The 24,705-nt window shown below is 35.7% G+C and overlaps 1 protein-coding gene across 13 annotated transcripts in view; it reads left to right on the top strand.

The window, feature by feature from the left end:
* LOC105498361 (leucine rich repeat containing 7) overlaps positions 1-24,705 on the top strand; it is a 571,142-nt gene that overhangs the window by 133,311 nt on the left and 413,126 nt on the right. For 2 of the 13 annotated variants that reach the window (XM_024798138.2, XM_071091281.1), the window contains one exon: positions 19,473-19,549. The exons of 10 other annotated variants lie outside the window; for them this stretch is intronic. In XM_024798138.2, the coding sequence (XP_024653906.2) occupies position 19,549 (1 nt within the window). In that variant the 5' untranslated portion in view covers positions 19,473-19,548. The remainder of the gene's footprint in view (positions 1-19,472; positions 19,550-24,705) is intronic. One more of the 13 variants, XM_071091252.1, reaches the window with a different exon arrangement.

Genomic DNA, 24,705 nt, shown 5'->3' with positions numbered 1-24,705 from the left:
AGACAGGAGTGGAATGACGTGGCTTAGATGTTTTCTCCCCCTCCAAATCTCATGTTGAAATGTGACCTCCAGTGTTTAACATGGGCCTAGTGAGAGGCGTTTAGGTCATGGGGCAGATTCCTCATGAGGCTTGGTGCTGTCCTTGTGATAATGCATGAGTTCCTGCTCTGAGTTCATGTGAGTCATGATTGTTTAAATCACTTTCTCTTGCTTCCACTCATCATGTGATATGCTAGCTCCCCTGTTGCCTTCTGCCATAATCATAAGCTTCCTTAAGACCTCACCAGAAGCAGATGCTGGCACCACACTTCTTGTACAGCCCATAGAACCATGAGCCAAAATAAACCTCTTTTCTTTATAAATTACCCAGCTTCAGGTATTCCTTTATAAGAATGCAAATGGACTAGCACATCTGATAATAGCTGAAACATCTGCTTTTCTACCTTCCTTTTTAAGATCAATCAGATCTGGGTCTATCCTTCTGCTTTTAATATCTGTTGCTTTCAAGCATCAAGATACCATTCTCTACTTCATGGCTATATAATTGGTCTCATAAAATCTCCATAATTCTTCTAAGGAAATCTCTCTTTTCCTCCAAAGTAATCAACCCGTTTTTCTATTTGTTTAATTTTCTTTTCCACTGCTTCTGTTCTAATAAAAAAACTAAAACATGCCTCTTTCACACAACTGCAGTTCCTCCTGGAGATATTACACAAACTCAATTCTTAAAATCCACGTGCTCCAAACACAGCCTTTCTTCTTTCTCTTCATAGCCTTTAAGTGTGCAATAATTTTAATAACTTCTTTGTTAACTTTTTCAGTTCCACTGAAGAGAGAGTAGATTCTCTGTATAGTAAGCACGTGAAACTACTTTTCATGTTTATTAATCAGATTCACCACCCCACTGTGGGCAAAACCATAATAAGCTTTCTCTGAGTGATAAGGCCGTGGACAGTGCTTGTGTGATAATACAGTTCAAAGATCAAGATCAAACTGCAGTAGCTCAGCCAGCATCTGCTCAGGCCACCAGGGCCAGTACATTAATGATAAAACTGTCCCATTTGCCCAAAAACCACTATTTGCTTAGGAATAAAACCGCTATGCCCTACAATAAACCCCAAAGTCAAAATCTTGCATAGCTAAAGCTGACAGCCCATAGCCCCATGCCCTAGTTTCATCAAAAATGTCTCCAGGTGTTATTTGAGTCACCAAAAGCTACTTTTTGTCTATTTAGTTCATTAGTGATAAAACTGATACTGGAGGAGGTGGTTTAAGTGCATGGCTACAAGGATCTTCCTAAGACTTAGCACGTCTAGCCTCATCCCATGGGGCTTACTGCTGTACAACTGAGGCCTTGGAGGCAAAACCAAATATCTTCGGGTAGACTCCACGAGAAAGACAGAGGAAGTGTCTGAGCTTTGCATCTGTGCTCACATCTTCTTCAGAACTTGCCAATCAGACAATTCCTTAAACATCTGTGAGAAAGAAAAAATGGGGCAAGAGTTCAGAAAGTTTAGGGAAAATGCCTCCTCTTGAAACTTGAGAAGTGAGCAACAAGTCTGTCCTCTCCAACAACACTCCAGTGGCATTTATAGCTACCCAAAAGCTCCGACAGAAGTTTTTGTGGACTTAGTCTGCCACGATGTGACTACACATCAATATCTAGGACACCCGCTCTGGATTAAAGTCCCACCGAGAGAGCCTCTCTTGATAAAACTTGCATACATTCAAGGCACTTAATTTCATGAAGATTGCCCTATTTTAGCTTAATTTAGTTTTCAACCCCCAGCACTTTCTTATACTGATGTCAGTCTATCTGATATTTGACAAAAATGATGGTTTGCCAAAACATGTAATCCAGAATGTCTTCCAAATCATGCCCCAGAAAGCAATGGTTCTTGCCAAAGCTACAATTAACTAAATGAACAAGAAGCTTCCCATAATCTTATAGAGAAACCCATCTAGATCTCCTTTTATTATTTCTGCTTCCTAGGAATATCCAGAAAACTGAACAAAATTTCTAGTAGCCTTCCTCACCCCTACAACCAGGCTCATGACATTCTCCTTCTATTCTAGACGTCCCAGTATGTATAATTTTGAGTTTGAACAACCACATTTCATGACACAATTAAGATGTAACTGTATTTTCATTACCTTCTGTGCATTGAAAGGGGATTCATCTTACCCTGCCTTGATATCATTAACCCATCGTTGGGTAATAAACAGCCTTGTGATTGCTTTAATTCACAAAACATGGTCTCAATGTTGTTATTAGACTATCTCAGTCCAAATTGTTGGTCCATGCTTTAGTCTTCATTCAAATTTTAGACTTTTCCTACCTCACTCACCATCCCATCTGTAACTCTCTGCTTCTCTGACTTTAGGCTAGAAGATATGGTCAAAGTTACTCCTATCCCTTTCACCTTCTTTCTGACTTCTTTGTTACCATTTCAGAGCCCCTTGAGATTTTAAAAAGGAGCTGGAGACACTTTGTGGAGAAACAGAAGCACTTACCTGGCTAAAGGACTTGCCCATCTCTGAGAGAAAGTTCAAAGTACTGTGAACTATGTTCATGGCTTTTTTTAAGAGAATCCCAGCCCAGAGTGGTGGCTCACCCCTGTAATCCCAGCATTTTGGGAGTCCAAGGCGGGTGGATTATGAGGTCAATAGATCAAGACCATCCTGGCCAACATGGTGAAACCCCATCTCTACTAAAAGTACAAAAATTAGCTGGGCATGGTGACACGCGCCTGTAATCCCAGCTTCTCAGGAGGCTGAGGCAGGAGAATCGCTTGAAACGGGGAGGTAGAGTTTGCAGTGAACCAAGATCGTGCCACTGCACTCCAGCCTGGTGACAGAGTAAGACCATCTCAAAAAAAAAAAAAAAAAAAAGGGTCCCTTCAGTGGCAAAACTTCTTTCCTGACCTCTGCAGATACAACTCTGTTTTGAATGTCCTTGCAACTCCTCCAGTAGCATCTAGAAATTCAATACGTGTCTCCAAGTTTTTGCCTGTGGGTTTCATCTGTCTTTCCAGGCAGCTTTATCGAACAGGGCCAAAGATGGCCCCACATGAGTTGTCTCCTCTGTGTGGCCTACTTCTGATGGACAGGAAAACTGGCACATTTTTTGCTTTCAGCATGGAGATAAATCCTGATGCAGCCAGGTAGCCTCCCATAACCCGCTGACATCTGAATTACTCCTCTAAGTGTAAGCCAAGTACCAGTCTTCTATGTTTTCAACTGCAGGGAATTTATTTCCAGCTCACTGAGGGGTTCTATGGAAGTCTTTCTCACTAAACTGAAGTAGTAGAGGGTAGCGTCATTGACTTCACCCCTGGGTGGAAAAGGTACTCATGTTATGGTAATAGCTTTTGGGTAGATATTCCTTCACAAATTCACCTTCTTTTTCAACATTCTGATCCCTTTTAAATCACTGATCTAGGGATCCAAAAGGTGCAGATCTAGGGATGCAAAAGGTGTGGAACCTGAACTTAGCTAGCACAAAACAGTCAGGAGTGGTTTAGGATGTAGATCCTGGAGCCAAACTGTCTGTCTTTGTATGATAGTTTTAGTACTTACTAGCTGTGTAACTCAGGCAAGTCACTTAATCTTCCTGGGCCTCAGTTTCCTCTTTGAAAACAACAGTAAGGATTGAGTTAATGTATGTAAAGCATTTGGAACAATTCCTGGCATATAGTAAGCACTATGTAACTATGTGCTATTATTATTCCTTTGTAAATTCTTCATATATTGATCTGGCTTTCTTGCTCCCTTTACTGAAATCTGTATTTTAACACTCTGTAATACTTTTGAGTATCCTGTTCTTCTACTGGCCTAGCAGAAACCCACATTAACCTTCATGTCTCCTTCCTCACAGCATAGGACAGGAATGTGAAAGATTTCCATCTACTTTGAGGCTGGCTTCACTATTTTATAGAATAGCAATGCTACCCCCAAAAGAAAATGACGTAGGAGCTTAGAAACACACCTAGCGAGCGAGCTCAAGCCAAGGGGGAAGAGAGGACCAAGAGAGGAAGAAACGAACAGGGATCTAGAAAATTACAGGGAACTTGGTTGTAGGAGTTTGTGTTTATTCTCTCTCAGTTGCCACCGTTAATATGACTCAGTTCCAAAGTTTGAAATTACTATGTCCCCATTTTAAGTTTATTTCTCAGGAGAGAAATAATTTGATCAGCCCAAGACCAGGGTCATATTGTGCTGTATATCAAGGCCATTCCAGAAAGAAGAAATCTTTGCATGTCAGACAACCCTTCAGGAGTCCACTGTAGCTCTGAGCCCATGACTGTCCTGCGCCCCCTTGTGACTCCCTTGCTGTTGTTAACCTTACACATCCTTAATTTCAAACCTGCACCAGCCCTAGCTATAAAACCGCAAGTGATTGCATTAGATTCAATATATTTTTAAATTCTACTAAATGAAACTGTACTTGTGGCCTTAAAATTATGGATGAAAGGTACAGACCAAACCTCAATAAACTCCTCTCTAGATTGTCAAATCAGTTGTTGCATATAAGGTACCGAAAACTACCCTAGAAGAACATATCAGTTAGGATACCAACACATTTCAGATGTTTCAGGCTCAATGAAGTAAATGAGTATAAAAATTCCCACCCCACCCCAAGCAGAAATACTATCAATAGAATGCTGTGCTGTTCATTTTTCTTCACCAGACTCTTAGGTCAGTGGAAACGTACTGTGATCTGTTGCACACATTTGTATCACACACACTGAGCCCAGTGCCTGGCACATGGAGATGCCTGAGACATACTTGCTCATTGCATGACTGAATTAATGAATAGGGCAGAAGACATCTGCATTTAAAAAAAACATCCACTTCCATTTTTGTTCTCATCCCCCATATTAAATGAAAATGAAAGTCATTATAATGATAGCATTTTAAAGTCAGATATATTTATGAATTCATGTTCCTTGACATTTACTGATGAACCCATTAATGACTAAAACTCTGTTTCACATGAGGCTGTTTTTGTATGTAGAATATGTAAATGTTCCTACAAAATAAAAGTCCTGATAACAAGGAATGCATTCCAGCCTCTTTGGAAGATTCTCTGGTTTCATTAAAGAAAACTTAATTATTTAATCAGAGCGTGCTATTTTAGAAACAGTTGACTTAATTTACTTTCGAATTAGTGCACAGAGGATATTCATACTTAACAATTTAAAAATCGTATCACTAGTGTTATCCAAGCTAAAGGAAAGATTCCATTTTACGTATTTAAAATGCTTGAGTTGATGATGTGTCCATGCAGTATAAAGTTCGGAAAGTCTTTGCATTAATAATTTTTAAATTCTGTTTTTATTTACAATTTTGTAACAATATCCAAAAACAAGGCATTGTGTTTTATTTTCTGCAAGTTTGAACACCTTCTAGCCAAAAGCAAAATCAAATACTTCCTTTTTAATTTTAAAAGCAAAAATATATGTGACATTTGTGCCATTGGCTACATGCCCAGAGGATGAATGATGTGACCTATCTGCTCGTGGGCCATCACGCACCGTATTTAATCAAGAACATACTTTCATCTGTAGTATTTGACATGTCACATGCCTATCAGTTTACTGTCAAGTAAGATAGAACACATCATCAAGTGTATCAGTTCTTACTGCTCTCTTCTGGAGCGCAGCACTGCAGATGACAGTAAACATGACAGCTTTTGTGATCAGCAACATTTTTGCTGGCATCTTGTTATTAATAACACTTTGGCTAGACAGTATTTCCAGGGATAATCCATGGTGGGACAATCGGCCCTGCATTATTGACCACAAAATGATTTTTAAGCCTTTTCTGAGACTTTTTCTTTTCAGATTTTTTTTTCTCTTTGCCCAAACTCTTAACTAGCTTTGTTATAAAATTAATTGGGAAGGGGGAAAAAATGGGAAAGAGACCATTAAGGACTAACTTTTTAATTCTTGACATGGAGGCTATTCACCAACTTTTAAGAGCCACAATGTGTGTGGAAGTATCCAATCAAGAATAAGTGTGGTAGAGAGGTGTACCTAAAAGACAAATATAAATGATGGAAAAAATGATTTTTGATTGAATATACAATTCTAGCACTTGGGGAGTTCATTATTAAGATGAATATTTTTGTTGAGATATGAAATATAGATAGTATCCTAGGCACAAAATAATATTACTTAGTAGTCATAAGTACTTTTATGTGGTTTTTCTTTAATCAATAGCAGTCAGGAAAGGGTGAGCAGTTTTATGACAAACCATTATTCAGATGTGTTTTCCTCTCCTAGGATCAATTGCGCTGTTTATTACATGGATGTAATTTCTGTTTCTGGTGTTATGTATTATCAACACCATCATTAAGCAAAGTTCAGAAGGTGACTTGTTCTCTGGCTCACTGATCTGTCTGCAGAGTCCAGCCTTTAATTACTTAATGTTTTTAGTTCTTATGAGACCCTAGAACAGTCTGAAAAGAAAACAGTAAAATTTTATATGAATTTTACCTCAAAATACATTTTACTTTTACATCAAAAAATGAAAACACATTTCACTTTTACTTTGTCCTGACTTATTTTATCTTGAAAAATCTCACAGGACTGAGTCTCTCCTGGGATCATTTTTCTTAAATTATAAATAGTAAAATTAAGCAGATTATTTACTTTCTACAATTGTGCAGTATTTCAAGATAAAAATAAATAAATCTAGTTTTACTTCATTTAATAAAAGTAATACTATAGTTTTACATTTCAATGACAGATCTAAGTATTTTAGGCAAATTTTTATATTTCCTAGAACTCATTTACTCTAAGACTTAGCAAAATTTTATTTCATTTCATATTTTCATTCAGAGTAATGGAACCATGAAAATTGAGAAAGAAGATTATGTTGCACTTGTACTGTACTTGCTGGCTAGTTTATCAAAGGACAGTATTACTTTAGAGCTATTTATAATTTGTATTAGTTACATATCAATATATCTATTCTAAGAACAAATTTTAATTTCTTATCTACAGATCAGATATTAGGAAATCTTCAACAGATTACATAATTGTTGCTTCAAACTCATAAGTTATTGAACTATGTTTGCCAGTGTGTGTACTTATAGCATGTATATGATGTTTTTATTAATATGTATTCGCTTCATTTTGAGGTTTGCCTTTTAATTAACAATCCTTCCTAGTTAAAGAGTATCAACAAAAAAGTGTGCATAGATAGATAGTGCAGATAATAATGTAGTCAACTTTATCACTGTTCTTTATTTTATCTAAAGGTTTACCATTTCTTTTAGAAACCTGATAAAAGATTTGGTCAGAGTTCTTATTTATAGGTGTTCTAGGTTCCAAGATACATATATCAACAGACTAAATACCGAATTTTATAACAATACGAATTTTATAACAAAATTAATATGTGTCTTTGTAACAGATAAAGAAAATGTATAACCTGTACTTTTCCTTCATTGCCTCTCTTCCAGGAACCACAAATATACACTGGGTGCTAAGTCACAATAGATGTATAAGTTTTATGATAAGGTATCTTTTTCTTTTCTTTTTTAACTTAAAACTAGTTTATAAAAGACCTTTTTCTAACTTAAAACTAGTTTTTGGGTATCTTTTATTATGTCTCTTCAATTTTTTTGAAGGAGATAAAGAAAGAGAAATACAATTTTAACAAAATAAAATCTCTGTGTGTACACTTTATTTGTTAGTTCAGGAGGCAGTTACTGACCCCATGATATTTGCACAGTTTTTAATTAGGTGCTTTAGGTAGACTAAATCTCTTCCAATCTTTAGGAATAATCCATCCAGCTTCCATTTCCTCATCAATAAAATGGAAAATATGTTACTACTTCCTAGTGACTTCTGTTGTAAGTTTTTAATGTTCTAGAATGGTTTTTGTGCATAGACTATTTATAGCTATTCACAATTTTTAATTTTTACTTCATGAAAGTTAACATTTTTTTACTGAAATCTAGTATTTTAGTGTGTTTACAGGGAACATACTAAATTATTATTCTGTTTATAAATATGATCAGTTTTAATAATCACTTTATAACTTTATTTTTTCCAGACTTTGTTAAATTTTTTTATTTTCTTCATAAATCTAATACATTGTATCTATTTATTAATCACTTCAAGCCCAGATACAACAAGCAAAATATCCCCAAGGACTAAAACCACTCTTGTAAATCTAATCAATTATATGTATAAATGTAGTAAATTTCAAATTGTCTTAAGCATTACAATACTATTGTTAGCCAATTAAATAAAATTCTCCTACATGTTACAACTACAAATCAAAATTCAATAATTTATTTCTCATTTCATTTGTAATCATGTGTCCTTATACCCTAAGACCAAATTCCTTTAAATATTATGAACACTTTAAAACACCATTTATAGATTTTTTCTACATTAAACCCAAAATTATTTCTGTAAAGTGTTTTCTTTATTATCTCACTTTCTAATTTGTAAACTTTCCAAAATTAGAAAGACGCTGTTACCCACTTCTTCTTACACAACCTTTACCATCGTAATAATAAGTAACCCCCAAACCTTAGTGTTTACAACAAAAAGGTTTATTTTTCACTACAATTACTTGGCTCCATATTGGCTAGGGCTCTGCTCTACCTTCTCTTTGTTTCACAATCTAGAAAGAAAATGAAGCCCATAGCTGTGATTGGCCACAGAGGGAAGAGAACACTGGTAGAAGCACAGGAGAGCTCCTAAAGCTTCTCCTTGGCTTGTATTACATTAGTCAAAGTGAGTTGCATTGCCTAGCTAACATCATTGGGACAGGAAGTATAATCCTTCTGTTGAAGTCAAAATAAAACATAGAGATAGGCCTCTAAATTAAACATTTTCTTTGGGAGTTACAGACTTGCAATCCAGGGCATACACCCAGACTAGGGTTATCTTCAGTATGTCTGAAGAACAAAGAAAAGGTTTAGAGTTTCATTAGAAAGAGAAGTGTTTTGGAAGAAATTTTTACATTAGAGAAGACTGGTAAGTGAGGGTGGTAGGTAAAACTAGCTCTAGAGTCATGGCAGGTTGTTTCAGCAGCTACTACATAAAACTGGTATTTGGGTTACAGCAGGCCATTTCAGCAGCTGGGCTTGAGAAAAATTCAGTTCTTGAAGATGGTGCTATATGCCCCAAGTGTTTTATCCCCCAGGCCCCTAGACTCTGATTTTGGACATGACCAGAATGACCTAATTTGTATGGTTAATTTTTAACACTCCCAGAGGAAGGAACATCCATACAGATGAGCCTGATAGTACAAAGAAACGCTTCAAATATTTTTGATCAATTAATGCATTCTACCACATCTTCCCTCCAAAAAAAAAAAGTCATATCATTACCTGATTATCTCTTATATGAGTTTGTAACCTAGCACATAGGGTGCAACTCTCTTCTTTTGGTATTTATTTGCTGCTTGACTGAATGCTGAATTATTTTCATGTATTTGTCTGGCTCTATATTCAACTAATCACCTTGTCTTGAGGCTTACATTAAATAATGTAAATGAAAGCATCTACACACCCTTAGCAAATATAAGTAGGTATGTATTATTTCTTGTTCTTCTGTTTCCAGCTTCAACCTTACTGATTCCATTTTGCTTGCATATTTCTGTGGTTCTTGTTCAGGTCCAACTATCTTGAGCAAAATCACTTACCTGTGCATGGATAAAAGGAATTTTGCTGTCCTGTCCTCAGTTACTCTTGAGTGTTCCAGTCATTTCGACCTCAGAAACAGAGTCTAGCATTCACCATCACTTACACCCAACCTTCGACAGCTCTAGAAATTACATTCCCATTCATGCAACATTTTCACATTGGACTTTTTAAAGACTAGATCACACTGTTTTCTCATAGTACACTAATTGTTGACAATAAGCGACCTGCAAGTCATTTTCACACATGGCCTTAAGAAATATTTCATTCATCCTATAAGGTATTTGTATGCTGTTTGTATTAAAGCTACAAGACTAATCTAACTATCCTGATTATAGAAGGATTTGAAAGTCAGGCAGAAAAGATTTAATGATGTAGGAAATAGAAAATGAGTTTCTGAGGCAGGAAGCAGGAACACAGTATGGTGTCATTATCACGATGTGGTAGCTTATGGGATTTATGTCAGACTTTCCTGTATTGGAATCCTGTCACCACCAATATGGCCATAGCTTCCCACCCATTAATGAAGAACACACTACCTATGTCATAGAGATGTTTTTATTCATTGGTTCAACAAATCTCAAGTGGTTCCTACTTTGTATTCGATGTTGATGAACAAAATAAACTCAATTCTGGGCCTTATTATGCTCACAGTCTAATGACAAATATAGAAAATACAATTGTGATAAGGGATCAGATAATATAGAAAATACAATTGTTATAAGAAACAAGTAATAGAGTGTGGTAGGATGTGTCTTTAAGTTGAGCAATAAGGGAATTAAGGGTGTAAGATGATGATGATTAATGAGGAATAAATAAGCCAAAGTTTCTGTAGCTGTTGAGGATCCTCCCATGTCCATTTGATCCTTGTTATTCCAGTCATGCCATGGCATCTAAGTGCAGGCACTGTCATATCTGCCTGAGAACAGTCTTTCAGCTTGTGTTCAATGCAGCCTATAAGTACAGAGGAGAGAATGCCCCCAGATGCAGCCTTCCATCATTGACAGATGGGAGTAGAAGAATAAATAGCCAACCCTCTTCATCCCTCTACTGAGTCACCCTAAGGCATATTCCACGGTGTCTGTCAGCATCTGCCCGCAGAATACAGCCTCAGTTACCCAGATTGGTAATCTGCTTTATTACGCGCCCATTTCTGGCCTCCTTTCCTTCCCTGTTTTATTTCTTTACTCTTTTATTGGTGTTTCCTGGTGTTCCCTCCCAAATTATTTATTATCAACTCTGTCTCAGGCAGAGTCTGAGGCAGGGGAAACCAACCTGAGAAAAATATAATCTCTAATCACCTAGAATAATATCTAGAATAAAATATACATTCAGTAAATGTTAATTTTCCTTTTCCTCATTCTTGTTCCCTTGCCCCCAAGTCAAACATGCATAATGCAAATGTTTTAGAAAGTCATCTCTAGACTGGATTATAGTCTTGGAGGTAGGTAAAGTTAGAGTCATAGAGACTCGTGAGGAAGCAGACTCTTGCTTTAGAACTAATGAAGTGCAATAAAGACCCAGACAGACCAAGGTGAGATGCAGGTTTCATTTAGCTATAATGGCCATTTTATGACTCCTCTGTATCCTTCACTGCACATTATATACTCTGCTGGACCACATGGTTCTAAGGGGTGGTATAAGAGAGTACTCGTTTTGCAAAGAAACCCTTGGGTATCCTTTATACACACTATTAGGCTAACAAAAGTAGGCTGAGAGATCAGTCTCAGTAAAATTGGTCAGAGCTTCCTTAGTCCTCCTGCTCTTATCTGGCATTCTTAGAAGTACCAAATGGAAATGTAGAAGGGCCTCTGATGTCCATCAGCACCCTTAAAGCTACAATATATACATATGATGCATAAAACCTAAGTGAAAACAATGTGTTTGCTATATATATAAGTGGATTTTCAAGTCAAGTATTTCTGTCTTCTCTTCCAATTTATTTCCCACCCTTAAGCCATCCTTCAACAGTCCCTATTGGCTGTTGTAAAATTTAAAAATTAATTTCCTACCAGAGTCTACAAGGTCTGATCTCCCCCATCTATTACTGAACTCCCCTCCTTCATGCTCATTAGGCTTGGGCATACTGACCATCATTAAGTTTCTCAAAATATGCCACATACTTTAGTGCCTTCTTGAATGTTGTTTCTTCTCTTAGAATTTTCTCCCTTTCGGTGTTCACTGAAATGTTACCACCTCATTGAGGTCTTTATCTGAGAAGATATGTTAGTTAGTTTTTACTGTAATAGTGTGTATATCAATAACAAAATTTCTGTGGTATGCAATACTGAACATCTATTTAAGCCAAATGTGTGAGAGCATTGGTTGGGGGCCTGATGGTCAGGATGGACTTCACTCAGTGATTGTGCTGATCTCATATGGGCATGTTCATGTCTGGAGGTCAGCTGATCTAAGGAGTCTCTGTTGGTACAACTCTGCTCCATCTGTCACTCATATTCCTCCTAGAACCAGTGGGCTAACCTGCACAGGTTTCTTTTATAGCTTTTATGTCTGGCAGAAATGGAACAATGTGAGCAGAAACACACAAGACCCTTTAGGGGATAGATTGAGAACTGGTCCACCATTACTTCCACCTATTTTATTGACTAAAGCAAGTCACAAAACCAAACCCAGCCAACATCACTGGTATATTCCTTCTATAGAAATAAGGGGGGGTGATTAAATATTTCTGAAATGTTATCTGATCTACTACAGTAAGTCTCCCCTGTTACTTCAGTTCAGAGCCCTCAGATTGTTCCCTTCAAAGCAATTGTATTTTCTGTTACTATTTGGTTAGTGTCTGTCTTGCCTATGAAACTTTGTATTATATTAGACAGGAAAGAATAGACTATGCAGTGGTAACAAATTAAACTCCAAAATTAAACTCCAAAATAACATAGTAAACTTTATTTCTCCTTCATGTCACAGTTCAATGCAGATTGAGAGGCTCTCATTTGTAGCTATGCCAACTGGGTATTTGCAGCTTACCAGGGAAAGAGAGGATAAAAAGATCACAAGATTATACTTTTCCAGGGCTAGGCCTAGAAATATTTTTTATTATGTTCACCCATCATTGACCAAACTTTCAGTCACATGGCCCCAGTCTAGCTGTAGTGGGAGGTGCCGGCAGAAAAACCCAATCTTCTTATTTACTAGGGGAGAAAAATTGGTATGGTGAACACAGCTTTGTTTTTGTCAGGACTATGGGGGTTTTGATGACAAGAGTCTTCTCTAGCCCCACAGTGCCTAGCAAATGAAGTTCTTAATTTGTTCAATGAATGAATGAATGAATGCTATCTGACTCCAACGTCAGGTTTTACATCTGTGAAAAGAGAATAAAGATCCATGCCTAACAAACAGAATCCTTAACTAGATTAAAGAAATACTCTGTATGACAAGGAGTTGTGTTATAGGAAAGACGGACTCTCTGGGGCCTCTTTTAGTTTATGACTTCACTTCTGTTTCAAAAATGCATAAGAAATATTGAGTATGAGTTATAGTTTGTAATAATAATGAAAAATTATTGATTTATGCAACTATATGTGTGGATATATGAAGCAAGACTTTTTAAGTTTCATTTCTTATGATAATGGTAAGGATGATCTAGAAAAAATGTCAGCCAGGCACGGTGTCTTATGCCTGTAATCCTAGCACTTTGGGAGGCGGAGACAGGTGGATCATGAGGTCAGGAGATCAAGACCATCCTGGCTTGCACGATGAAACCCCGTCTTTACTAAAAATACAAAAAAAAATTAGCTAGGTGTGGTGGTGAGAGCCTGTAGTCCCAGCTATTTGGGGGGCTGAGGCAGGAGAATCACTTGAAACCGGGAGGAGGAGGTTGCAGTGAGCCAAGATTGTGCCACTGCTCTCCAGCCTGGGTGACAGAGCGAGACTCCATCTCAAAAAAAGAAAGAAAGAAAGAAAGAAAAAATGTCAAGACAGGAGACCCAGAGCAGAGGAAGGCAGAAACAGTGGCCCAGTTTAGCTCAGAGTCTTCACTACAGCTTCAGGGCTTCCTTCTCTTGCCAGCAGCAACCAGCAAAGCAGTTTTGTACTGTCTATTCCTCCCTGTAGGGTTTATAGATTTGGAGATGGGTGCATGTTTAAAGGTAACAATGAAAGCTTTATAGATATCTACAGTCTCTGTTGTTTTTATTTTCTGTCTTTTTCTTACTGAGCTAAAGGCAAAACCATGTGCATGAAAGAAACTTGAAGAATCTTGGTTTCGTTTTCTGAAATTTAATTAAAATGTAGTAAAGTATATAAAATGCTTGGAATATCTAAGGCAGTGCCCCATCAGAAGCCCCTTATGAATCCCTAGATTGTACTGAGTGCCCCTCTTCCAGATTCCTATGATACAATGTATACACATCCAAAATAGCACTTCTCAGGTTATATCTAAATCTGTTTTAGATCCCTGCCCCTCAAAGATAAGCTCTTCTGCGGGGCTTATTCATATTGCATCCCAAAGCCCACACTGACTAGATAACCAGAACTTGGTCTCAATTTGGAATTCTTTTTTTCCTTTTAGTTTCTGAAGATATTTATACATAGACTTTAAAGACCTGCTTTTAAATTCAAGTGACTCATAGCGCTTGCCTCAAAAATGTTCTTTGCTCCACCCAGATCTCACAAGTCCAGTATTGAGTGTAGGACCTCATGCTTTCCGGAAAGCCCTCCAACTCTAATTCTTACAGGTTGAGCACCTGTAAGATGTAGCAACAAATCATAGTGAATCTTCGGAAGATATTGGTGACCTTCAAAATATAGTAAATTCTCCCTTACTGAGGATGGCTGTGGTGCAATTTTTCCTAAAATGATAAACTGACTGTGGCTGTTTAAAATTTCCATCAAACCTGTAATTCAATCTAAATATGTTCTCTATCATAATTCTTGCCTGAAGTAATGCTTATCACTTTTCTTTGATATACAGTGTCTGTACTTCAACAGCTCCTAGCACATTGTTGGCACTAAATAATCAATGACTATTAGTAATCATGTCACAAAACACTAGAGAACATTGACCATGAGACTGAGTTAAAGTTCTCAGCCAATTCAGTATCTGTTTCAAAGCATCCTTGACATTTCAAATCCCCTGAATTTTTCATTTATTCAGTAATTGAAAACCTAAATCTAAAACTGTAGTATTATCCCGAGTGCCCACTGCACCCTCTCGATTCAAAAGGTTAATTTTAATGAACTTTTAAACACTTTCATTAGGCAATTTCCTTTAAATATAATTGAAATGTGAAGCTGGGTAGTTGTAGTGCTTGGCATTCAAATCTGGCCTATTTACCGTGTCGTCACGGCTCAAGTGCTGTAGCAACACTTGATAAATATTACAGTGTCTAGAGTCATAAACACTGATTATAAGCATAACTGAACAAGGTCTTTGCCCCTGGGAAACCATGTTTTAAGTAGGAGCTTATACCCTAAGGACTTTTAGCACATAGTTTCCACTTTTGAGTAGCATGTTGGAGGCAGGTCAAACTGGAGTCAAATGCAGTTTGGATCACAGAAAGATGTAGAAAGTTCAGGAAGTATATGCTGGTGAGAATTAGCATGTACCTAATATGCACAATGAGTGGGGATCTTGTGTCATCATTTACATGTAATGAAAGCACTGCATGAGGAGATTGTATTTCCAAAATTTTGACTAAAAATCTAGAAATGAGAAATGCCACTAAAAAGAGTTACGGCCCAAAGCAAGGAGCCTTTCAAAAGGCTTTCAAACAATACTTTCATATATAAGTTATCTCATAAAGTCATTTAAAATAGACTTTAACCTGGAGGCTCAGTCACTTAGCCAAGTGTATCCCCAACCAGTGAGGACAGTGGTAGCACTGAGAATAAGAACACACACACACACACACACACACACACACTTTAAAATTCAATTTTTTAAGTATTTTATTTAGAAAAAAAAGAACAGACCAGGTGTAGTGGCTCACGCCTGTAATCCCAGCACTTTGGGAGACTGACTCGGGCAGATCACCGGAGGTCAGGAGTTTGAGACCAGCCTGGCCAACATGGCGAGACCCTGTCTCTACTAAAAATATAAAAATTAGTCAGGCTTGGTGGCGGGTGCCTGTAATCCAAGCTATTCAGGAGGCTGAGGCAGGGAGAATTGCTTGGGAGGCAGAGGTTGCAGTAAGCCAAGATTGCACCACTGCACTCCAGCCTGAGCGACAGAGCAAGACTCCATCTCACCAAACAAACAAACAAACAAAAGAACCATTAGGGCTGGTATTCTGGTCTCTATTATAACCAAAAATTCTTTTTATTTTTTCTTTCAGCATTAAAAATGTAATATCACTAGTGACTAAGTGTATTTGGTCTCTTATAAAAGAATAATAAAATACTGCGTTTAAAAGTATGTGTGCCTTGCTGGCTTTATTTCTCTTGTATGAATGAGTGGAGTGATGATATTCATATTGCACTAGCCATGGAAAGGCCCAATTTCAGCTATCTGCAAGAGAAAAAAGCAAGTCTATGCATACTTAAAATAATAACTGCTGCCTATGTAACACAAAGATCTGTTGTTCTAAATTCAGACACATATTCCCTTCAAGGTATTGAATGGTGAATCTCCCTGAACACGAAGGGGCACTTTTTGTTTTCAGCAAAATGACAAGATTATAGACAACAAGAATATAATAGTTTATTTTTAAGATATCACCTTCATGGATACTCTAATAATATATTTTAGGCACATATAATTTTACCTATTATAATAAAAAATAATAATAACATATACCCTTCTTCTAAGGAGAGTCTTTGCTCTTAAGAAGAACTTATTTTAGGCCAGGCATGGTGGTTCATGCCTGTAATCCCAGCACTTTGGGAGGCCAAAGCAGGAGACTCACTTGAGCCTAAGAGTTCCAGATCAGTCTGGGAAACATAGTAAGACTTGGTCTCTCAAAAAAAAAAAATATATATATATATATATACACACACACACACACACATATATATACACACATACACATACACACAAAAAAAATTAGACAGGCGTGGTGGCCTTCACCTGTAACCTCATCTACTCTGGAGGCCGAGGTTGGAGGATCACTTGAGCCTGGGAGGTCCAGGCCACCAGTGAGCTGTGATTGTGTCACTGCACCCCAGCCTGGATAGCAAAGTGAGACCCTGTCTCAGAAACAAACAAAAAGAGCTTATTTTACTTAAAAAAAAAAAAAACAAAAAACTATGAGATGTTAAGTTTGATGATTACTGCCATTTTACAGAAAAAGAAATTAAATTATCTCATTCCTGTTTTCTAAGCTGTAGGCCTATGCTATATCAAATGGTATTTAATCAGACTGTTGAATGGCTGTTTCCTTAATTTCCAGCTACATTTATGATCATTTCAGCTAAACCTTAGTTACTTGAATTACACAGAGTTGGAATCTGCATGGCATCTGGTATGAAACTGATCAAAGAGTTTGAATTCTGGGGAATAGAGAGAATTGTTTAACGTTAATACAGCCTTTTGCCCCAAATAAGAATTTCCAGTCACAAAATGTTAATCACAGTAGCTGAATGCTTGTTTTCAGACACCTAAGAGCTTTGCTTAGAAAATCTACCCAGTAATCTTGCTAATTCCCGGGACTCTCTTCTTCTCTCTCTTCTTATTCTGTCTCTTATTAATCCCAATGCTAAACTCATCCAGCACCCTCATAACAAATATTTTGTACAACTTGCAAAAAGAACCATATGCAGAGACATATGTTATATGAAGTGGCCACAGCCTTACACCAATTCACCTTGCTCTCCAGGCCTTCCCTCTTCCTAGAATGAGATTCTCCTTCTGCCACTCCCAGACACACTCGACTCCCCTGTGTTTCTTCTTCTACACCAAGAGGACATACTAAGGAATTTTTCCAACAATATCTAGTCTCCCTCTAGGAGGAAATTTCTTACCAACAAAAATTTGTCCAGTTTAATACATAAGCAATATTTATCAATTTTTTTTAAAGTAGGAAGTGCTTATACTCTACAATGTACCATCCTGAAATTTGTTGAAATGCAAAGATCAATCATGGAGGAAAGCAGCTTATGAAAAAGTTACAGTTTAGTCATTTGATGTGATGAAACATAAATAATTAGAATCTATTGAAAAGTGTTATGAGAGGAAATGAGAAATGGCAATTTAGAGGATGGTGAAAGATTACATACAACCGAAAGGAATCAGGAAAGGCTTCCTGGAAGAGGAACTGGTTATCTGGACTTTGATGGGAGTGGTGAAACCACAGGCAGAAATCAGTAGAAGGGCAGTGCTAGCGGGAGGAGCAACATGAACAAAGATGTAGTGGGGGGCAGGGTGGGGAAGATTCCACCAGGTGTTTCAGTCTTCCTGGTCCATAAAGTATGTGTTGAAAAACTGTTGTGGGTAAAGTCAAGGGCAGAGAATCACTTTTTAACTTGAATACCAAGATTAGGAATCTGATTTTTTTTTTATTCTGTGAACAGTGGCAAGACCAGAAGGAGCATTTTTATCACATTAAAACCGTAATTTCTATCTCACTTTAACAATGGATTTATTATCAGGAAATTACTTCTGCCTAAACACACCATTTGCTAAGGTTTATTGATTCTAAGAATATGCATTTTGTGGAAATAAAAAATTGTGTCAATTAAACATAATCTTCAGCATTTTATCTGCTATTTATATATTGTCACTGTCGTTTTTATTTTCCAAAATACCCTTTAAAGTTCCAAATCCAAGAAAAGATTTTAGTATCTAAGTCATACTGTGTAAAATTGACTTGTTTAAGTAGATCTTGAAGTTTTTGGCCTTTTGATTTCCTTTTTTAAATTTTTAATAGAACCATTGCACTAAGTAATAATGATAATGAATCCTCCCTTTATGACTCTTAAGACATACCAGGCCCTGCCTGACTCTGGATATGAACTAGATACTTCTCTGTCCCACTGATAAATGGAAATTCCCTATAGTCCTGACTTATACATTTAATGATTATATAGAGAGTCTTGGGTTTTATAGACATAGATATAAAGGCTTTATATTGAGTATTCATATTAATAAATTTAAAATGCATTTTCTTTTTTATTTCCCATATCAACCATGGGATAATAAATGTATAGAGTGCAAATTGCAATAGCAAGTTAATGTGTATATCTCCGTCAGTCTCATGCAAGTCACTTTTCTAAAATACGCTTAATTACAAATGCATTTGGGGATTTTGGGCTCAGTTATTTTAGTTATAATATACTGAATACATTAAGCTATGACTATATGCACATATAATAACTAACAATGTCAAAGCATTTAGTTTTGTTTTAATGATCACTGTGAATCACCAAATCAGTGTTTAAGGTATAATAGCAAGAATATAAAATTTTATTGATTCAGAATAATTAGAGGAGAAGGCAACTCTAACCTGTATGAATCTAAATTATAATTTTTTTAAATTTTTTATAAATTCAAGATAAGAAAAAATACATTTTACATTTATTATTTAGTTATTAGAAATAAAATGGGCAAGAAGGAAAAGCACTATACAAAGCAATTTTGCTTATAAATATTGAAGTGTTGCTGTAAGGAAGAATATTGGACAACAGTATCATCCTTTTATTCCACCATGGATTTATATACCCACAGCTCTAATGTTTAGTGGTAGTGTTTGTGGAATTATTCTTATAGGATATGTAACCTGACAATTAGGGACACATCTAATTAAGCTCTTCACATTCCATTCTTGCTTATTATGTTCATTTAGATGCATTTGTCAATTTATAATTGCAGTTAATTGAAATTTTTTAAATTTTCTTTTTTTTTAAGGAGCCCGCTACATGAAAAAAAATGCAAGTCAAAGTGGTCACAACCTAGAAGTCTGCAGAGACAGGAATAACTAGCAAGTAGATACTATGTTATTTTACTATGCTTAAGTATATAGAATTCAGTAGTGTTATGGGAATTTTACTCTATAATTACCAAATAGTCTTGTAATTTTAAATTTATACTTAGCAGTTTTCATGTTAACATATATCACATCACAAAAATAATTAGGAAGAAACATGGATCTCAGGAAACTCATTTTCTGTCAGTAATAATGAAATTACTTTCATAAGAAACATGAATTTAAATATTGTATCCTCTCTCAGGTCTTATTTTTAGAGCCCTTAATTCAATACTTATTCCTTCATAAAAGGAGTAAATGAATCTCCCTATGTCTTGTGACATATTTATCCACTATGTAAATGCATTGGTTCCTCTCATAAGCTGTTAATAAATATTATTTTATAATAATGCTTCTAAGAAATAAAGTGAAATTATATTCCTTTTCGAAGGTTACATTTCAAAAATTCAAGGTGATTTCAAATGAAATCCAGGCACAAAGCGGGAGCTTTGCATTTTTTTTTTTTTTTTTTTTTTTTTTTTTTTGAGACGGAGTTTCGCTCTGTCGCCCAGGGGGAGCTTTGCATTTATCAGTATTTCCTGACATTTTCAAGAAATGAAATTGGAGGTTCGATGATAAAAGCATGAAATGTTTAGATAAATGGATAAAAACTGAATTTAAGAATGTGGGAAGAGTAAATAAGATTATTTGAATAGCAAGAAGAATCTTTGAAAATCTCATTGCTCCATGTTAAAGTGGTCGGAGTTGATTCTTTATCCACAAATGTATCTTGAAGATTGTAATAGAATCAGAAAATATTAAATCTAAAAGGATTTTAGAAAGTATTTGCATAAATATTTCATTGGTATGGAGAAGGAAACTAAGTTTGCAATTAAAAACGTATTTTATGTGTATATCTACATATATACATATATACATATATTTTTTCAAGATAGAACTTAATACAGCTAGTTCTTAACTTAATAGGACTTATTCGAAAGTAATGATAATTAAAATATACATGCAAAGAAAAATGTATACGAAATGGCAGTATCCATAATCAAAATTTTGTGCATACATGTTTTATATTTAAAATTTTATAGTAGTAGATATTTCTATAAACACAGAAAATGTGTAAAATTGTGTTTCAATTACTTAGCAGTAAAGATTCAAAAAAAATTATATAAACCAACAGAAGTTTCTTCCTTTTCAATTTTCTTTGACGGCTTTGTGAATGACAGGTCATGAATGATAAATACTTCACAGATAAACTCTATCCATATATATACAATTGGAACCACACATTTTGATAAGAAGAATACTAAGCAATAACTCAATAGAGATGAAAAACATTTTTATAATGAAAATTATTAGTCCTTAGTGTATTTGATTTATAAAATTAGACTCTTCATCTTAGATTGCCATAAAGTGGCACATGCTTATCCTATGAGGGGGTGGAAAGGAAAGCACCTTCAAAATTCAAAGTTCAGTTGGGCCAACTTCATATTGAAGGAGGGAAAATTGTAAAACTGTATTTATAGATACCTTGGTAATAGTCAATATCAGTTTTAGCTCAGAAGGAACTCTAGAAGGCCATAATTTAAAAGATATTGGAGAATTGAAAGAAAGAAAGAGAGAGAGAAAGAAGAAAGAAAGAGAGGAGGGAGGGAAGGAAGGAGAGAAAGAAAGAGTAAGAGGGAAGGATGGAAGGATGGAAGGAAGGAAGGAAGGAAGGAAGGAAAGAAGGAAGGAAGGAGGAAAGAAAGAAGAAAAGAAAAGAAACCAGGAGGAAAGGAGGGAGAGAAAGAAAGAAAAAGAGAGAAACAAAAGAGAAAGTGGAAGGAAAGAGAAAGAAGAAAGAGAAAGAGGAAAGAAAGGAGAAAGAGAAATGAAGAAAGAAGAAGAGAAAAGAAAGAGAAGAAAAAGAAAGAGAAAGAAAAAGGGAGGGAGGGAGGGAGGAAGGGAGGGAGGGAGGGAGGAAGGAAGGAAGGAAGGAAGGAAGGAAGGAAGGAAGGAAGGAAGGAAGGAAGGAAGGAAGGAAGGAAGACATTTGGTAGCAATATGAGACTAGACTGCAGGGAGTTTGATGCTGGGAAACAAGGAAATCAATGGCTTGTTGGAAGCCAGGCTCAGGAATGTGGTTGCAGTAGAGAGAGAGAAGAACTTGATTTGAAAGAAATATCTTCTTTACCAGGGTCCACAGGAACTTGGTTTGTAATCTCGTTATTTGAGACCTGGAACACTAAAAGATTAACAGCTAACTTCAATAGAGGATATTAAAACTGTAACTTTAGCATGGAATGTGACATTCGTATGCCTCCTGCAGAGCAAACTGGGGGATGATCACAGGGATAGTGAAAACACAGAACTGGAGCTCTGGGATTGGATAAAGCGTGGGTTGATCTATTAGAATAGAGATGCTGATAGAAGCTGCCAGAATTTTATCAGGCAAAAAACATGTACTGAGTGAAAGGGAAACATTGCCACAGGTAGAACTTTTAGGATCATCAATGTTCAGTCATCCAAATTCTGTTCGAGGAAAGAGGAATTAACCACAGAAACTGATAGTTAGAAATAAGAGGAAAACTGACTTCTACTGTCTTTGTTTTGTTAACAGAAACCAAAGAAGCCAAGAGATTCAAAGAGGGCAACAGTGTTAAATGCTCTTGAAAATTCTAGAATGATTGAGGGAGAAAAAGCTTTTGGATATTGCAATTAGTAATTGGGAACCCCAACAGAGCTAATCCAACTTTGGACGCCAGATGGTTTTTGAATCCTCTTCAACAGCATCTTTATTCTTTATCTCCTTCCTATATCAATCCCAATGATTCATTAATGTTTTTCAGATTTATCTATGGGTAGTTTTATTTTTGTAAGTCAGATTTACTTATTCTCAGAATATCATTGTTATAAACACGTTAAGTCTTCCCATAATTTGAATAGCAAATTCAATTCAATGTATGTTAGTTAAGGAATTGTTATTCTTCGGTAATCCCATCAAATATGCATGACTTATTCCATCTAATAATCTCAAAAGTAATTTCCCACATTAGACTGACAAATATTCTGTTTGCCTCAGAAATAACAATTTCAGTCAGTACTTGGCACAGAGTAGGTACCCATAAGTAATTGAATGAATAAATAAATGAATGAGTGAATGAATGGATCAGTTCTTTCCTCTCTTTGGATCATTCCACATTCTTTTTGTTTTTTTAGTACTCCTGTATCATCTACTTGCAGAAAATACACTCAGAATTATCTAACTATCTTCTACTCCTTATATAAACAAATAGAATTAAGAAGAAAATGAGATTACATAACACTTTTTTGTGCAATTTTCCACCTGATTCTCATTAGTTCTCTTTTCATTTTTCTTGACCTGGCATTATAGACTTAATTTTCATAATTGTAATCAGAGCATAATAACCACTAAAATCTTTTTAAACTTTTTTATTTATAAATATTACTCTTTTTTTAAATTTATTTATTATTATTATACTTTAAGTTGTAGGGTACATGTGCATAACGTGCAGGTTTGTTACATATGTATACTTGTGCCATGTTTGTGTGCTGCACCCATCAACTCGTCATTTACATCAGGTATAACTCCCAATGCAATCCCTCCCCCCTCCCCCCTCCCCATGATAGGCCCCGGTGTGTGATGTTCCCCTTCCTGAGTCCAAGTGATCTCATTGTTCAGTTCCCACCTATGAGTGAGAACATGCGGTGTTTGGTTTTCTGTTCTTGTGATAGTTTGCTAAGAATGATGGTTTCCAGCTGCATCCATGTCCCTACAAAGGACACAAACTCATCCTTTTTTATGGCTGCATAGTATTCCATGGTGTATATGTACTCTTAAATCTTTGTATTGCATTATTTCTTTTTCTGTCTACAGTAAAAAATGGCTTTATTGTTTTATTTCAGGTGATATAAATAATTCATGCTTATTGTAAAAACCTCAAACAATACAAAAAAGTATGATGAAGAATGTGAAAATCACTTTAAAAACCACTCAAAAGATAACCACAATTAACATTTACATTATTCATAGGTTGATCACTTTATCATTACAAAATGTTACTTTTTATCTCTAATAATGCCTTTTGCTCTAAAATCTACTCTTTCTGTTTTTAGCACAAACACTACCAACTTACATTTGGTTAATATTTGCATTGCTTTTCTTCGTGCACCCTTCATTCAGCCTTCTGGTTCTTATATTTATGATCTCTTGTAAGCATCTTATAGTAGCCTTTATTTAAAAATCCTAATCTGATTGTATTGATATTTATTGGGTTATGTAGTCCATTTGCATTTATATTTATTAAAACAAACTTGGGTTTCTATCTATCATGTTACTATTTATTTTCTCTTTAACTCACCTACTTATTTTTTTCTCTGTTAACTTCTTTTGGATTCTGGAAATAAACAGATACTTCCTGTTATTCCATTTTTAATTTATTAATTTATTAGATATATATGCTTATACTGTTCTTATAGTGGTTACTCTAGAGATTTCACATTCATCCTCAACTTTTATAGTCTAACACAAATAATTACTACTAGCAATTCCCTGATACTGTTAGAATTTTAGAAAATTTTAACTCCATCTTGTGCCATTATTAAGACATTTTTCACAGTTTATTTAAGGATTACTTAGAACATTTCTATTCTTGTTTATACAGTCAATATCCATTTATATTTACCTTCACATTTATTTTTCCATTGTCATTCATTTCTTTTGCATATCTGTGTTTCCATCTGAAAATATTCTCCTTGTGTCTGAAGGAATCATTTTAGAATTTCTTTTAGTGCTGGTATCCTGGAAATACATTTTCTGTTTTCATTTCTCTGGAAATTCTTTATTGTATCTATGTTTCTAAACCTTATTTTTACTGGTTATAGAATTTCTTTCAGCACCAAAGATTTCATTCCATTGTCTTCTAGCTTTCATCCTTTCTGTTAGGAACCGTCATTAATCTTATTGTTGCTCTTTTGATACTTATTGGTTTTATTGCTTAAATAATGTTTAAATATTTTTTAATGTTTTTACTTATGATAAAATACTCATAGTATAAAAGTTACCATCTAACCACTTTTAAGTGTACAGTTCAGTGACATTAACTACATTCAGATTGTTTTGCAACCATCACCACCATCCATCTCCAGAACTCTTCA

Source organism: Macaca nemestrina, chromosome 1, assembly GCF_043159975.1.
Source record: "Macaca nemestrina isolate mMacNem1 chromosome 1, mMacNem.hap1, whole genome shotgun sequence".
In the NCBI taxonomy this organism is placed as follows: domain Eukaryota; kingdom Metazoa; phylum Chordata; class Mammalia; order Primates; family Cercopithecidae; genus Macaca; species Macaca nemestrina.
The sequence above is the reverse complement of the archived record's forward strand: the minus strand, read 5'-3'. Positions and strand labels throughout refer to the sequence as shown.